This window comes from Drosophila suzukii, chromosome 4 (assembly GCF_043229965.1).
Source record: "Drosophila suzukii chromosome 4, CBGP_Dsuzu_IsoJpt1.0, whole genome shotgun sequence".
Taxonomy (NCBI): domain Eukaryota; kingdom Metazoa; phylum Arthropoda; class Insecta; order Diptera; family Drosophilidae; genus Drosophila; species Drosophila suzukii.
The window spans coordinates 976,307-991,014 of NC_092083.1; the positions used below are offsets into that span (position 1 = coordinate 976,307).

The 14,708-nt window shown below is 33.2% G+C and overlaps 1 protein-coding gene and 1 long non-coding RNA gene across 39 annotated transcripts in view; one reads left to right on the top strand and one right to left on the bottom strand.

The window, feature by feature from the left end:
* Nucleotides 1–14,708, bottom strand: part of bt (projectin protein bent) — a 65,120-nt gene that overhangs the window by 37,819 nt on the left and 12,593 nt on the right. For 7 of the 37 annotated variants that reach the window (XM_070997138.1, XM_070997129.1, XM_070997126.1 and 4 more), the window contains 16 exons: nucleotides 13,795–14,136; nucleotides 13,155–13,199; nucleotides 12,610–12,732; nucleotides 12,490–12,531; nucleotides 12,353–12,412; nucleotides 12,082–12,180; nucleotides 10,561–10,875; nucleotides 8,882–9,007; nucleotides 8,649–8,684; nucleotides 8,309–8,485; nucleotides 7,768–7,995; nucleotides 6,722–6,895; nucleotides 5,553–5,588; nucleotides 4,471–4,503; nucleotides 3,670–3,711; nucleotides 424–571 (listed from right to left, as the gene is read on the bottom strand). In XM_070997138.1, the coding sequence (XP_070853239.1) occupies nucleotides 424–571; nucleotides 3,670–3,711; nucleotides 4,471–4,503; nucleotides 5,553–5,588; nucleotides 6,722–6,895; nucleotides 7,768–7,995; nucleotides 8,309–8,485; nucleotides 8,649–8,684; nucleotides 8,882–9,007; nucleotides 10,561–10,875; nucleotides 12,082–12,180; nucleotides 12,353–12,412; nucleotides 12,490–12,531; nucleotides 12,610–12,732; nucleotides 13,155–13,199; nucleotides 13,795–14,136 (2,026 nt within the window). Of the gene's footprint in view, nucleotides 1–423; nucleotides 572–3,669; nucleotides 3,712–4,470; nucleotides 4,504–5,552; nucleotides 5,589–6,721; nucleotides 6,896–7,224; nucleotides 7,267–7,767; nucleotides 7,996–8,308; nucleotides 8,486–8,648; nucleotides 8,685–8,881; nucleotides 9,008–10,560; nucleotides 10,876–12,081; nucleotides 12,181–12,352; nucleotides 12,413–12,489; nucleotides 12,532–12,609; nucleotides 12,733–13,154; nucleotides 13,200–13,794; nucleotides 14,137–14,539; nucleotides 14,681–14,708 lie in introns of those variants that run through there. The other 30 variants (XM_070997142.1, XM_070997136.1, XM_070997143.1 and 27 more) reach the window with 20 other exon arrangements.
* Nucleotides 1–14,708, top strand: part of LOC118878660 (uncharacterized) — a 31,920-nt gene that overhangs the window by 5,654 nt on the left and 11,558 nt on the right. Inside the window, exons 2-3 of one of the 2 annotated variants that reach the window (XR_010654628.2) lie at nucleotides 328–4,583; nucleotides 4,642–5,212. This is a non-coding gene — a long non-coding RNA (uncharacterized lncRNA). Of the gene's footprint in view, nucleotides 1–327; nucleotides 4,584–4,641; nucleotides 5,213–14,708 lie in introns of those variants that run through there. The other variant, XR_010654627.2, reaches the window with a different exon arrangement.

Below are 14,708 nucleotides of genomic sequence, written 5' to 3' on the forward strand. Positions count from 1 at the left end.
ACAAAGCATGCTCACGTTAACAAATACACTTTGGTTAGTCAGTTTGCTCTGAAGAGAATGTGTAGATATCAGGACCCGTAAAACACCACTCACAATAAAAATCGAATGCGTAATTTTAAAAAACGTGTTTTATCTGCCTTTATTTTCAGAAACAGATTAGATCGGACAACTGTATTTCAAATTGATAAAAAAGTTTCCTTGCTAAGTAGTTTCATATACCACTTATTAACAAAACTACTTCAATTTACTTAGTTTTGTGCATATATATTTTCTTTTATTGCTACGCATCGGACCACGTTAATTTATTTTTACTATTTTGCATTTTAGGCATGTTAAATGTGAGGCTTCCAGTTATTTATATTTACGAGTCCTGGTAGATGTATATGTTTCGTCGACATAAAAAATGTAACCATGTATACTTACCTTCAACAGCAGAATAAGATTCTTGGACATCGACGATTGAAGGAGGACCGCCATCACCCACATCGCGTAATGGTGTGGATGGCTTGTTTATAAGATCTTCTAGGTCTTGCACGCTTGGGCGGCGAACATCAATCGACGGTCTCCTCCGCTATTGACCAAACACATATACATTGACACAGATGACGATTGAAACAGGGAAATATATAAGCAGATAAACAAATATAAGGCATACTGATCAACAGAAATTATGTAATTTACAATGCCTAGATAACATTCAAGATGTGATCTTTATCAGGCTTGACAAATAATCAGGCTTGTTCCGATATCCTAGTTTATTCGTGAAAGCATAAAATTAAGTTCAATGTAAATTGGTTGTCATTGGATTCGTTATATTTGGAAAAACTTAAGGATCGGAAAAGGCCTGAATAGTAAATAAACATTTATCCGTAGTTAATGTTCATAAGATAAGAATAAACATTTTTTATAAACGAAAATCAAAACGCATTCGGCTGACAGAGTGAGGATAATTATACCAAACTGTCAATGTAACATAAAACTAAAACTACAAACGCATTCTACTTGTTTTAAAAGGTTAGACATATGTGTAATGAATAATGTTAACAAAAATATACTTGTACATCACAGTCTTGAACGTTTATAGTTCTTTAAGAAACACATAAAAGAACGGGGCACTTAGTTCCAACATTCTTATTTAGTAAGTTGTTTTTATTTGATTAACCTGACAAATATCACAATAAAATAGCATATATAGAATCGATACTATCCAAAATTACCTCAACAAGGCGAATAGTGAATAAATATAAATAGCAACTAAAAACCAAAAAACTTACTTCTAAAAATACCAATATAATTTTAGTCCAAATGAAGTCAAGGAAGAACGCTATAGTCGAGTGCCCTAAGCAGCAAAGCGACTTTTTTGAGATTGCAGGGCGCTACCTAGCGGCGATTACAACATTTGGTCATATCATACCAAAAAAATTACCTTTTGCAATGTAAGCAATGAATCATACAAACATTCATATGTTTCAATTTTTTTTTTGTATTTTGCTTTTATTGTGTGTGTGTGAGTTTGTATTCATTTGTGAATAAGGTTAGGATATTCGTTTAAAAAATCGCAAAAATTCTAATAAGTTTCCTATACTGAATGCATGAAATAAAAAAAATCTCCCAGAATGTCGATCGTTAAAATATAATACGAAAACTTAATTTGATTGCCGCTAACTGGAGACTGAACTCAAACCCATTCACCTATTTATTGTCAGCTGTCAGCTGATAGAGATGCCAGACGGGCAAACATCTTCATTGCTTTCATCATTTTATAAAAGACAGACGTTTAAATAAATTACAAAAACTCATTTCTATTGCCGCCTAATTAAGAATCAACCAGTTAAGGGCAAGGCGGACTTGTTTACTTCTTGCGATTGGCTGAATGGCTTCAAATTTAAATTTAATTATAAAAATAGCTGTAATTTTCAAATAAATTTATTTGCCTGCAAAGTGCATTTAAATCAGTGCATGCATTTAAATTATTTATTTAAGTCGTTTTGAGGTTCTGAGACCTTTGACTATAACGTTCTCTCGATTTTGGTTTTCGGAAAGCCCGTTTTCGCGGAATTTGGCCCAACGCAAAATTCTTGACAACGCTCAAGGTTTGGAAGTTTGCATATTACTTAAAAACTGCTCATTAAATTGCTGTTTTGTAAATAGCCTCTTAAAAATATTGTGTTTGCGTGTATATAGGCACTGTAAGCGAACCAACACCATCAGTTTTTAGAACCGGTATGTTACAGACAGCGTTTTCACTCTATAAAGATACTCCTGATCCAGTACACCCGCAAAATCGACACAGAAATCTAAGCAGTAGTTCAATTAATATATTTTCATAGCTTCATTTTAAAGGTTTCATTAAAATGAAACATAAATACAACAAGGAATGTTTGTAGGAATAGGACTTCGAAAAATGCGATACATTTTATTGATATACATTTTATTAAAATAATTATTAAATTTTTCATCGATTTGACTTCAATTTGCTTGGTACGTTATGAAGTACTATTAGATATCAACACGGGTTTTAGGTACTCTGGGTAAAATGAATTTTTATGCTTTTCGTACTATCAAACTGAAGCTCATATTGATAAGGAAAAACAGTGGGAATCGCACCTCCAACACACAGTAGTGGGCAGCAACACTATTGTATAGTAGGATTCCAGAAGATATCCCGACCTGTCAGGCTCTCACTCGGAAATGAACTCCTTAAAATTGATAGTATTTCCCTTAAGAACAAAAATATACCCCTTCTCGTTACAGAAGTTTCGTAGGGAAATTCCCTTTTGGTAAGCAGTAAAACAGCTGAATGCAGCAGCCGTTTCTTGACAAAAGTCTATGTTTTGCCCAAGTTCTATAGCCAAAGGACCGATTACATTTTTGCCCACTACTGTAAAAGGGTACATTAGATAGGAAATTATCGGAAATGTCGGTTTTTCAGTGAACGCTTTACTGAAAAAAAGAGTTACCGATATCGAGCATAGGGGCACAGTGGTATTTGAGTTTAAAAGTATATTTTAAAAGAACCTATACAATATGTGGGTGTAAACGTTGGTCATCAAAAGTAGAGCACCAAACTCTACTCTCAAATCCTCAGAAACAATCGCGACATTTTATAATATTTGTAGAATTTAAAACAACTATTTGTCGTTTTTTATATTAGGGTACACTTTAAATATATTTATAATAGGATTTTCAAAAATAAATAAGTGGCCACGTCCACCCGTTTGAACATTAGCAAATGTGTCTTGGAGAAAGAAAATAATTATCGTTTATTTGTAATTTTTAAATCTAATTTTAAAACACCACAAAATTCCTATTTTTAAAAAAGGAAAGATTTTTATACAAAAACTAGGATATTGAAAGCCTTGCAATCTATTTTGCTTACAGTTCTGCGAACTTGAATCGATTGCAGCGTAACCAAACATCCCAATTGTGTTTAAGGGTATGATACGAAAATTGGTTTGGAAGTTTTGGGTTAAATATTTTATACAACATTTTTTAATGTGACTGAATTAAAAAATATGGATATTTACAGTTATTGCACTGAATATTACATACATATGTACGTCCTACTACGTCATTATAATAAAACTTCCATTCATTTCCATAATCAATAAAAAGCAAGCGAACACATAGAATAATAATGATCGATAAAATCGACCACAGTATCGAGACCTGTTTCGTGTCCCCCATTTCTCCGGGTCGCGGTTGCTTTTGCTGACGTATTTAAGAAAAATAAAAAGTGGAAAAATACTTTACTTTGGTTTTGATTTATAAATAAAAGCGTAGTGTCCATGGTGATATAAGTTTTATACTCTAACATAAATTTTAAATTTCTAAAAAGACCTGATTTCCTTAAACGGTTTTCGCAACTACGGAAAATTGAGAAGTTTTCATACAAAATTAATGGTGTCATGCAAAGGAAATCGAAAACTAAACTGAGAAATCAGGTCGTAGAAATGGTAACCAAATTAAAAAAAGTTTTTAGAGTGTAAGATTCCGTTCTAACACCGAACTGAATGTGTACATGCTGCTTTAATACTGCAACCAATAGGCAAAGTTCATATTTATAAAACAAAGATTTAATATAAAGGACGAAATAAAGTAACAAACCAATGTAATTGACTGGGTTTATCAGCTTATACAATAAAAAATAGTGGATGCAATTAGGTTAGAGTTATGACGCATAATAAATACGAACTGTACTACGTTTTAATTAATCTCTTTAAAAGTTTAGTTAAACAAATTATAGCCCATTTTACTTCTACAGGAATTGTGTGAGGCTCCGGTATTATTATGAATAATGTATTTTTGAATGAGTATCGAGTCAATGGACCGGTTTCTGATGTATTTTTTGTATTTCTTTTTAAGGTATGTGCATTTTTGTCTTGAAATGGAATGCAAATCACCAAATGTTAAAAATACGTTCTACTAACAAAACTGTTTATGCAACAACGCTGTGCAGCTAACTCTCACCTGTCCTTCACCGACCTCGCCTGGCCTCAACAACTGTAATATTATTGAATCGTATTATAATACTGAGCAAAGAATTATACACTCTATCAAAAATTATGGAATTAAAACGACTTGTAAGTAGGTACTGTTGTTTTATCAATGTATGTAACCATTGGGTTTTGTTTTTAAAAGGTTTTCGGGAGAGAGATGGTGTACCCCTGTTTCAAATAATTTTGATTATTTTTTATAGTTCACATACCAAGAATATCTAGTATTTATTATAAATACTTATCGTCACATTCTACCGAGCTGAACGTGCATATAATTCCAATTATTTGTTTAGTAGATATTGAACTAGATGTTGTCTGCTCAGTGGCAATAATATATTTGAACAATAAACCATAGCAGCCAAAATGACCGATATGAATCAAAACTATAAATTCTCTAGGCTGCACCGTTCAATGGAATCAGCCAGTATATAATATTCAAAAACATATAAAACACGCGTATATATATTTATATACACACATTGGTATTAGCTTATATGAATATCAGGCACACGAAGGGCATGGTTGAAAAAAATGGAATATGTACTCATCGGCAGGCACAGTGAGATGCCGCAAGAAAGTATTTTGTACGTCCAAAAAATGTTTATCGGCGTGTAGCTTTGGCTTATTTATAGCTTCCATTTGTCAACATTTTACTGTACTATAAAAATAAAAATATGCTGGGTATATCTGGGCTCATGTGCCCTATTTTTGAACCACGAACGTGTTATTTTTGTTTTATTTTCTTTGTTATTTTTTATACGTATCTCGAGGGCAAGCTTGATGTGCCTAAAATTAAATTGTGGTTCATGTGTTAAAATCTCGAGGGTCCTTCTAGATCCGCCTACGATGTAAGAACACGATTTCTTTAACTGTTTTTCGCGATATTGGAAAGAGTGCTGACAGAAAATCAACTCTCTCGCTTGATATTAAGTATATCAGCAAAAAATTTTCACTTCTTAAAATGTTTGTTAGAAATATAGCTAAACAACATTTTTAATTTCTGGCGAAGCCAATTTTATATTACGAGCTGGCGAATATATTGAGGTTTCTTACCCGCGTGTCCATTACTTCGCCGGGACGGAGTTTCTTCTGTTTTGGGTTGTTGATTGATGAAGGATTTGCGGAGTGGGTGTACGAGTGTTGTTGTTGAATGCAAAGGGTGTGCGTTGGAGTATTTAATGTTTTGTTGTTGAGATTTTAAGAACATTTTTGTTGGGTTGTTATTAAATGAAGTTGTATTGATAGATTGTTGGTTGGCGGGTTGGTTGTTGTTTAGTTTGAAGGGCATTTTGCATATATGGTAGGTACATAAAAGGGAACACAGTAAATACATATATAAATTAGCTACATAGGAGTAAATTACTATTTTTCATAATTGCATACACTTAATCAAATATTACACAGTAATTGACAAAGCAATATTTTAATCACACATATTTGTTGTCCCTTGTAATTAAGAAAACAAATAAAACTACTTTCAAGAAACTGTGTTCGCGAGGCTTGAAAAAGTCACTAAACTAATAAAGTTATTTCAAAAGTCTACATTTTATTGACGTTTCTTTTAGATGGAAAGCTTATAGACAGTTCTATGTAAGCAATACAAAAACAGAAAGATAAAGATTAAGATGTTCTGATATATGTATATACACGTGTAAATGTGGTCCCATTTCGGATTAAGCCAACATTCACGTACGAAGTGTTCAATACTTGATAACTTTTCGTCAGTTTACTGTTACCACAGTTTTACCACATATTTCTTTGAAATAATAAATTAGCACTCAAAAAAAATGAACCCTACATTTTGGGTTTTAAATTAACCATAATAACTTAAAATTGTATAATTCGCAGAAAAAAAATAAAAAATAGGTTTCATTAAAAATTGTATTAAGATTAATATAGAGAGGCTTTATAGCAAAAAGTTTCTTATTTTGTAGAAAACTTTTTGTAGTTGCTTTAATAGCCTTATTATAAAGTATTTTTTGAATTCGAAAGTACTTTGTTTCCTTTACTCTAAAATCAAAAAGGTAACCCGAAAGGTTTAAATAAACATGTTCTTATTTTTAAAAACTTTCTAGTTGCAAAATTGAAATTGAATCATGAAATTAAAGAGTAAAGGTTTTAGGGCTAATTTTTTTTTGAGTGAAGTCTATTATTCGCAAATGCTCAGAACGCACTGGGAGATTTAATAAAAAGAGCCTTACTAGCTTATGTGTACTGCTCACCTCATCATTGATGATCAGAGATGGTCTACGACCAGTATCGGCTGGCGGGATAAGAGATCCCCGGCGACTTGGAGGCTCCGGTGCCAGTGATGGTCGCTTCTCCCGTATCACTTCTATCTTCGGTGGCTCACCTGGAGCAGGCGGTTGCATCCTGGAAACCTTTGGCTTCTCCTCCTAAGGAAAGTAGTATAAAAACATTCTGCTATAGTCGTTACTTTTATTGTTAGTGTACTGATGGATGTATTTAGCGCATTTAATTTAAGTCAGTTTTCATCCGATTTTTGTTCATCAATCTTGGAATAGCAGATCCTCATTCTACTTCTTGTAAGAATTCAAATTTCGCATTTAAAATTTTTGTAAATATATTTAAAAATCGTATTGTAATCAGTGCGTTTATTAAAACTATAGTACAGTACAGTATAATTTACTTGGTTATTCCTGAACATGTAGTTTTTAAATTATTTGTGTACTTAGATGGATAGATGAAATTATGAAATACCCACCGTTATTGTAAAATTGAAAGCAGACATTTTAATGACCAAATCCTTAAAACTGATTTAAGTTTACTTTATGTTAATTTAATTTAATGCCAAAAGATGAAAAGGGCGTGGCAGTCATTTCGTATACTAATATTAATCAATTTTTTTTTTAAATAAAAACAAGTATTGGAAAAAACTAAACAATTTTGGAGCCGTTTAGACAGTGCGACAATAACAGACAGACATCAAAAGGCTTATGAGGAACAGTTGCATATTTTTTGACAAAAGATATTTCAACACATTAAATATAAGCATTTATTTATGTATACATTTTTTATACACAATATATTCATATAAATATATATAGGAGCATATAAATAACGTATTAAATGTGTGGCGACATATACATACATCTAATTAAACTGTCTTTTGGTGTTTGTTTCATATTATATTTGTGTTTCGAAAACATTTATACATAAGAATGTTTAAAGGTGCATATATACAAAAATTTACGAAACAAGTTTTCACTAGGCAGTATTAAATTGAACTAAAAATGTCCATGCTTACCTTAGGTTCTTCAATAGGCAAATTTACTTCAGGTTGTTTAGTGTCCGGTGTGATAATAGCTGGTGTGGGTTTCTCAGAATTGGTTTTATCGATGTTAACAGGTTCATATTTTTCTAAAACGGGCCGCTCATAGTCATCCTCAAGGGTTGCTAGAGCCTCAGGTTTTTTTAGGTCCGACAATTGCGCCTTAATTGCCTTTGTAGGAGAGAGCTGTTCGGTCACATTTGCCTTCGGTTTTATGGATATTAGGAAGGGCATTAGGGAGTTTGTACCAAATAAGAAAACAGATAGTCAAGGGCAGAGAATAGGAGTACAGACAAAAAACAGAGAAAGAGAGAGAGAGTGTGACAGGGAAAGAGACAGGCATGAAGAGAGCGAACCAGCGGAAAAGACTTAGATTTATCAGTAATAAATTGGGTGTAGAAGTACCCGAAGTTTGAAATTACAAATGATTTTGAAAACTTGTAAATTGTTAAGTTAATAAAATAGAGATATTTATAGAAGAACCGCTTTTTGCACAAATGTTTTTAAAAGCTGTTACCTTTGTTAATTGTATAGCTTGCTGGGGCGCAGCTTGCTCTTTAGCATCCTTTATCACGGGCTTTAAAACTACCCCAAGGAATGATTCATTTTGAATTGGTTCCTTGGTCATCAGATTTCTGATAGAGGATCGACGTCGCTGCTTTATAATATCTAGTACAGATGGTTTATCGGCCTGCTAGGTTCAATTTTTGTAAGGTTTTTTTTTAGAATTAGTACGAGTAAGGGATCTATTCTACGTAGAATGAAAAAATATTTTTTTTTTCTACAATCGGGTCACCCCAAAAATGTATGCACTCGGTCTGTGTTTTGGTGTATACTGCTTTTTGTAATCTACTTACCTCAGGAAGTTTTGTATTTCCGATCTCAGATTTATCCTTTAAAAAAGTGCCGTTGAATAAGGTTTGGGGTGCAATGGGAAAGATAATAGAACAACGTCAAAAACAATGTACAAACCAAATAAAAAAACAAATTTGAATGCAAAAGTTATTTTAGATATTGTGCTTTACGTTACATAGACTTGCTTCTTTGCAGTGAAATTTAGTTGTATGTGCCACAAATGTATTTCAATTACCTCGGGCTCAATAATGACTGGTTTAAGAATAGCGCCGTCTCGACTGTCATCTTCATCAGGGAGTTTACCTTTGCCGATTTTCAAGCCCTTAGGTTCCTCTACAGGCTTTTCAATTATTTCCGCCTTCTGTATACATACACAGTTACCAAACATAAAGTTATAACATATTTGACAATCAAGTTATTTAACAAATAAAACAAAAACGAATGCTATAGTCGAGTCCCTCGACTATCAGATATCCATTGCTCTGTTGACCAATTTTACTATACCATTTTGAGGCATTTCGCGAGCGCCAACATAGTGCTCCACTGCGCAGACAAAGTTTTATTAACCCTTTCGACTGGTGCTGTATTACCTTTAAGGTATTACACATTTAGCATAAATTAAATACGAAATTAAACAATTTTACATTAGTTTAAGAACGCTCTTCCACTATTTTGTGAGTAACATTAGGCGTTCTATGATTCATATAGAAGATATCCAACTCACATATATGTATATTGCTACAAAATTCGATACCAAAACATAGGAATACCGAGCGCACTTTGCGGAATTTGGCCCCTATTTTGGACAAAACCGAAAAGTCGTAAGAAATTGGATTTGGAATGTATTAGGATAACATTAATATCGAATGTTACTAACAGAAAAGTTTAACAGTGCGCACCACTGATAAGTTATCAGCTGTGAAAGCCTGTTTTTATTTCAGCGAGTTGGCAGCGCCGGTAAATCGCCTATTATTCTTAACAGTTTAAACTGTCAAAAAGTGTAAAACTAAAGGAAGCACTGCCGTTTTTAAAATACCTTCAAATCAGGGGGGTTTGTAACTTGTGTTTGTGACCTTGACTTTTTGACCTCTACCTAATAATGGAAAATTCCTGCATTTTTGACTGGTAAATGGCAGATTCGTTGTTATCTTAAAAAACAGAATAAACATGCCTTTGTGATTTAATTACAATTATTTCACTTACTTAACGTTGATATAAAGGTTTTTAGTATTTTTGTTAAGAATTACTTACAATAAAATTACGATTTCGGTTCAAAAATTGGAAAGAACTGTAGCAAATATTTTTTTAAAATTAAGTAAATTAAAACAATTAAAGACAGTTTTTTTTAATTGAAAGACAGCAATTTTTTTTTAATAAGGCGAGACCACTCCCACCTATTTTATTTTAATTCCTTTAAATGTTATATACTTGATAAAAAAAACAAAACTTTTAAATGTGGCTTCGTTTTTAAGCTAATAACTGCCACAAAATGTGTTCAAATTCACCAAAGTACTGCGTTAGCAGTTAAAGTGGCTTAAAAGCAGTGTTGAAGTCGAAATACTTAACTAGTTATGGTGCAATTGGAATTGTTCTTGAAAGGTATTGACCTGTAAGTTCACATTAAATTTACACTGAAACAAAATCTTACAAAATTTGGGCGCCAAACAAATATTAAAGTTATTGGGCGTGGCATTAGTTATAAATAGATTTGCGCCTGCATGCCTAATGTGAACTTTCTAGCTTATATAGTTTACGAGATCTCAGCGTTCACACGGACAGACAAGAAACGGAATGGCGGACATGGATTGGTCAACTCGGCTGGTGATCCTGGTCAAGAATAAATGTGTATACATTTACTGCTTAACGAGTACAATATGCCCTTTATCCCCAAACAACAGGTTTAACAATACATACTTTGGGAATTCCATTTTTCTGAGCAGGTGGCTCAGGTTCCTTCTTTCCACTATCTAAGATGGGTTTTTCCATCTTGTTTGGTATTTCAAGCTCTCGACCAAAGTCGGTTGGCGTAAAATCAGATTTTTCATACTTTTCTAGTTGTGGACGTTCGTAGTCTGGAATTTCTGGGAGCTCTTCGTATTTTGGCTTTGCTTTTGCTTTAGCCTTTACTTTTGGTTTTGCAACCTCAGGCTTTGGATCCTCTTTCACTTGAGCGATCGATGTTTTACGCAGCTTTGGCAGTTCTTCGGCAGGCTTTTGCTCCTCTATAACCTGTACCACATATTAAATAGATGGACAGAAAACAATTAAGATGATGTATGAACAAAATTTAGCACTCACATTAAATAGATTAAATAAAAAGAAACAAATATAGCTTCAACAAATTTTATGGTTGCTTAAAAATGTACCCACAATCCGATGTTGTACTTTGCTGAGAGTACTTCAAGAGTTTTGGAGTATAACCGCATTTTTAACTTCGAAATCTAAAAGTACTCATCGGACTTAGTTAAAATTAAGTCAAAATTACTTATACCTTAAGAGCGAGCAACAAAAAAAAGTTTAGTCCCCTATCTTCAGCATTACTGAAGGAATTTAATTGAATATATAATAATAATAAAATGCGAAACAAACTTAAGAATGGGGAAAACTGCGGAATTGTTTTTGTTATATGTTAATACCAAATTATGTCCTTTTGACTCTACATATTGCTATTCACTGTTCTAAAACACGTTTTTATAAAATAAAGTCTAGGACGTGAACCTAAATTATGAACTAAGAGATATGGACTTTATAAGTGTGGATCTACTACAAATCACAGTCGGACAGACGGACATGGCTAGATGCTGATATGCAAGGTTATAAAATCGAATTTTGTGCAACGATTCTATTGAAGACTATTTAAACATTTTGTTTCAGAAATATCTTAGTAAAAATTTAATTATTTTAAAGACGTGAGATTTTCGACTAAAACTTTGGAAGCTTGAAATTCCCATGGTTTTTCAGGGAAATTCCATAGTAAAAGTACCTATTTTAAATAGATTTAAAGTACAAATATATAGTTAAAATATAAATAAATTTATTTTGTAATAGTGTAATACTTCTGATCTCATATCCGATTACAAATCCAAAATATCCCAGTATTGAGCGAAAACAATTCAATTAAGTGCGTGATTAGTATAATCAGATTTAACGTCATGCACTAGTGAATTGTTGACGTTTTAAGTTAAAGCAGGGCAGCGTAATCTGTCTGTTTCACTGTTTAGCTTAAACATATTTTGTTAAAAAAATTTGATTCAAAAGAAATCGAATTTATAAAAAAATGTTATTTTTAAAGTACCTTGTAATTTGACAAAACAAAGAAAGTGAAAGTTAAGCTTAAGAAAACCCTTATAGTTGTATATTATTCACAGAGAGCATAAAATACGAAAGTAATCAACAGTTTCAGAGCATTTGATGATTCTTGATTTAACCGCTTACCTTTGAAGTTCGTCGTTTGTCAGCGGGTTTTAGCTTGGGAATCTCTTCTTTTAATGCTTGTGGGTTTTTGTTAGCGTCAACTTGCTTACTATCAACCTGCTACAGTGGAAATAGTTCTCTTATAGGTGTATATATGGGGATTAAAGCAATTTAATCTACGGACGGAATTATCCTTATTGCTTGGGCTTGACACTAAAATTGGCGTCAACACCTAAGCACTTTTCAAACAGCATACATATGTACCTGTTGATGTGTGTTGTTGGCTACTTACCTCCAGTGGTTTTTTGTCAACGACGGATGGTCGTCGGGATTCTGACTTGGAGTCTTCAACCTTATGGTTAAACAAAAAATGGACACATTTAACGGTTAGCCTTCATCAAAACAACACAATTGCATAGAATTACTTACAGCCAGGGATGATCGTCGGGACTCTGACTTAGAGTCTTCCACCTTATGGTGAAACAAAAAATTGACACATTTAATGGTTAACGTTAGAACAGAGCAACACAATTGTATAGAATTACTTACAGCCAGGGATGTCCTTCTCGATGATACCTTCTTATCATCGACTGTGATTGCGTCCTGCACTGTGATTACCGATTGGCGGCGTACCTCTGTCGAGATCTCTTCTTTGACAGACACAATACTTGCCTGGACAACATCAAAACATATAACGTTAAACTCACTTATTTGTTTCCTCATATTCACATATGATAACAAGAACTCATTAAATGAAATACAATTCTTTCTTTTCTTAATTCAGTGAATTTGGTTTACAGTGATGAACATTTTTTCTTAGTATGCAATTTTTCAATACAAAAAATTTAATCTACATGTTCAATTATTCCCCATAAAATATCGAGAAAAAGTAAGTAAGGTAACGTGGATTTTAAAAGATATCTGTTCTGTCTTGTGATTTGAAAGCAAGAAAGGGTTGAGTTTATGAAACCGCTTAAATACATTTGTAGTTTGTAATAATAGTTGTCCATTTTGTTCTTAAGTGTTATTGTAATGTGTAAAACGAATTTCTTATTGTAAAATATTTAATTTTTGGCTTCAAGTTTTTTTCTTACCTTTCGTTCCACTTTTTTTAGACCTATTTGTTCCGTTGCTTTTTGCTGTGGATGAAATTTGCAAATATTATTACTAATAGGTTTGGCAGTTCTATCTTTAAGGTAAACGAAAACATATAAAGCACGAGAGAGCGCTATAGTCGATTGCCTCGATTATCATATACCTGTTACTCAGCTAACTTATTAGATGTTTAATAAAATATTAGATTGAATAAAATTAATTTCAATTTGAAACAAAATCTTAAAAATGGGGCGCCAGACATACTCAAGCGTTATGGGCGTTAGAGTGTGGGTGGCACTCCACTGAAATAAACTGGCGTTGGCTAAACTGGCTAAGAACTCCTAGAATAAGTATGCGTGATCCCAACATACTAGCCTTTATAGTTTACGAAATCTTCGCGTTCATATTGACAGACGGACGGATACGGATGTATATGTACACTTTATAGGGTCGGAAGCGCTTCCTTTTACCTCTGACATACTTTGCGACCAATACAAAACACCCTTTTATTATATGAGTAACGGATATAAGTATAAATCAGTAAGAACATGTTAGTTATTGTGCTTGCTTTGGAAGTGTCTTGGTGGTTGGCAAAAAATCAAAGCAGAGTAGTTGGACCGCGGATGCGAAAGAGTTTACCTCTTCAGGGTCTTGCTTATTGCCCTTAGATGGATCTGTAGTAGCCTTTTCTTTTTTAGTCTTGGGCTCTGGATGAGCTACCTTATCCTTTTTGTCAGTGAGCTTCGGTTTTGTTTGCTCAGACTTTGGTTCGGATTTAGCTTTATTTGGCTCACGAGTTTCAGGTTTTTCGGTTTCTTGGTGATCAACTGGACTTTCTCTTACTTCTGTCTTTTCATCTTCATTGTCCTCGGTTTCTTTTTTTCCGCTCTGTTCTTCTTTCTTGTCGTTCTTTTCTTCTTTCTCTTGCTTTTCCGATTTTGGAATAGATTGATCGGGTGGATATTTTTCCTCCTCAATCGCCTTTATTTGTTGTGTTGTTTGTTGAAGTGTATACAAGTGTATTGTTATTAACCAGAATGAGAGTTCGTACAAATTAAAAATGTATATTAGTAAGATGGTATAGAAAATAGAAGAGGTAGGTATAGTTTGACACGAAGGCCTTGATTTGAAGACAAGTCGGTTAAATACAGATTTAATCAGATTTTTTGCAATTCGTTTGAACTGTGCAGTCAAAGCTCTATAAGATCTTTATTCGGGAAAAAAGTTATTTGTCACTTAAGAAATGGAAAATAGAAAAGAGTCGTCAAAGTAGAATGGTTTATCTGCAGAAGGTAATAGAAAATCACGAAAAATAGATTACAGTGTAGAATTGATAATTTAACTATTTATAACTATCAGAATGCTTTGAGAATGTACTGCGAACCTCATCACTAGTAAACTGGCCAACAGGCTTTAATGTAACACCAAATATGTCCTTAGATGCATTTGACTGGGATATATCCAGAGGAGAATTTGTTGCACTTATCCTTCTCAATTTCGGTATTTGATATAAAGTTACGCCACACTGTATGGTAAAAAGAATACACTTTTAA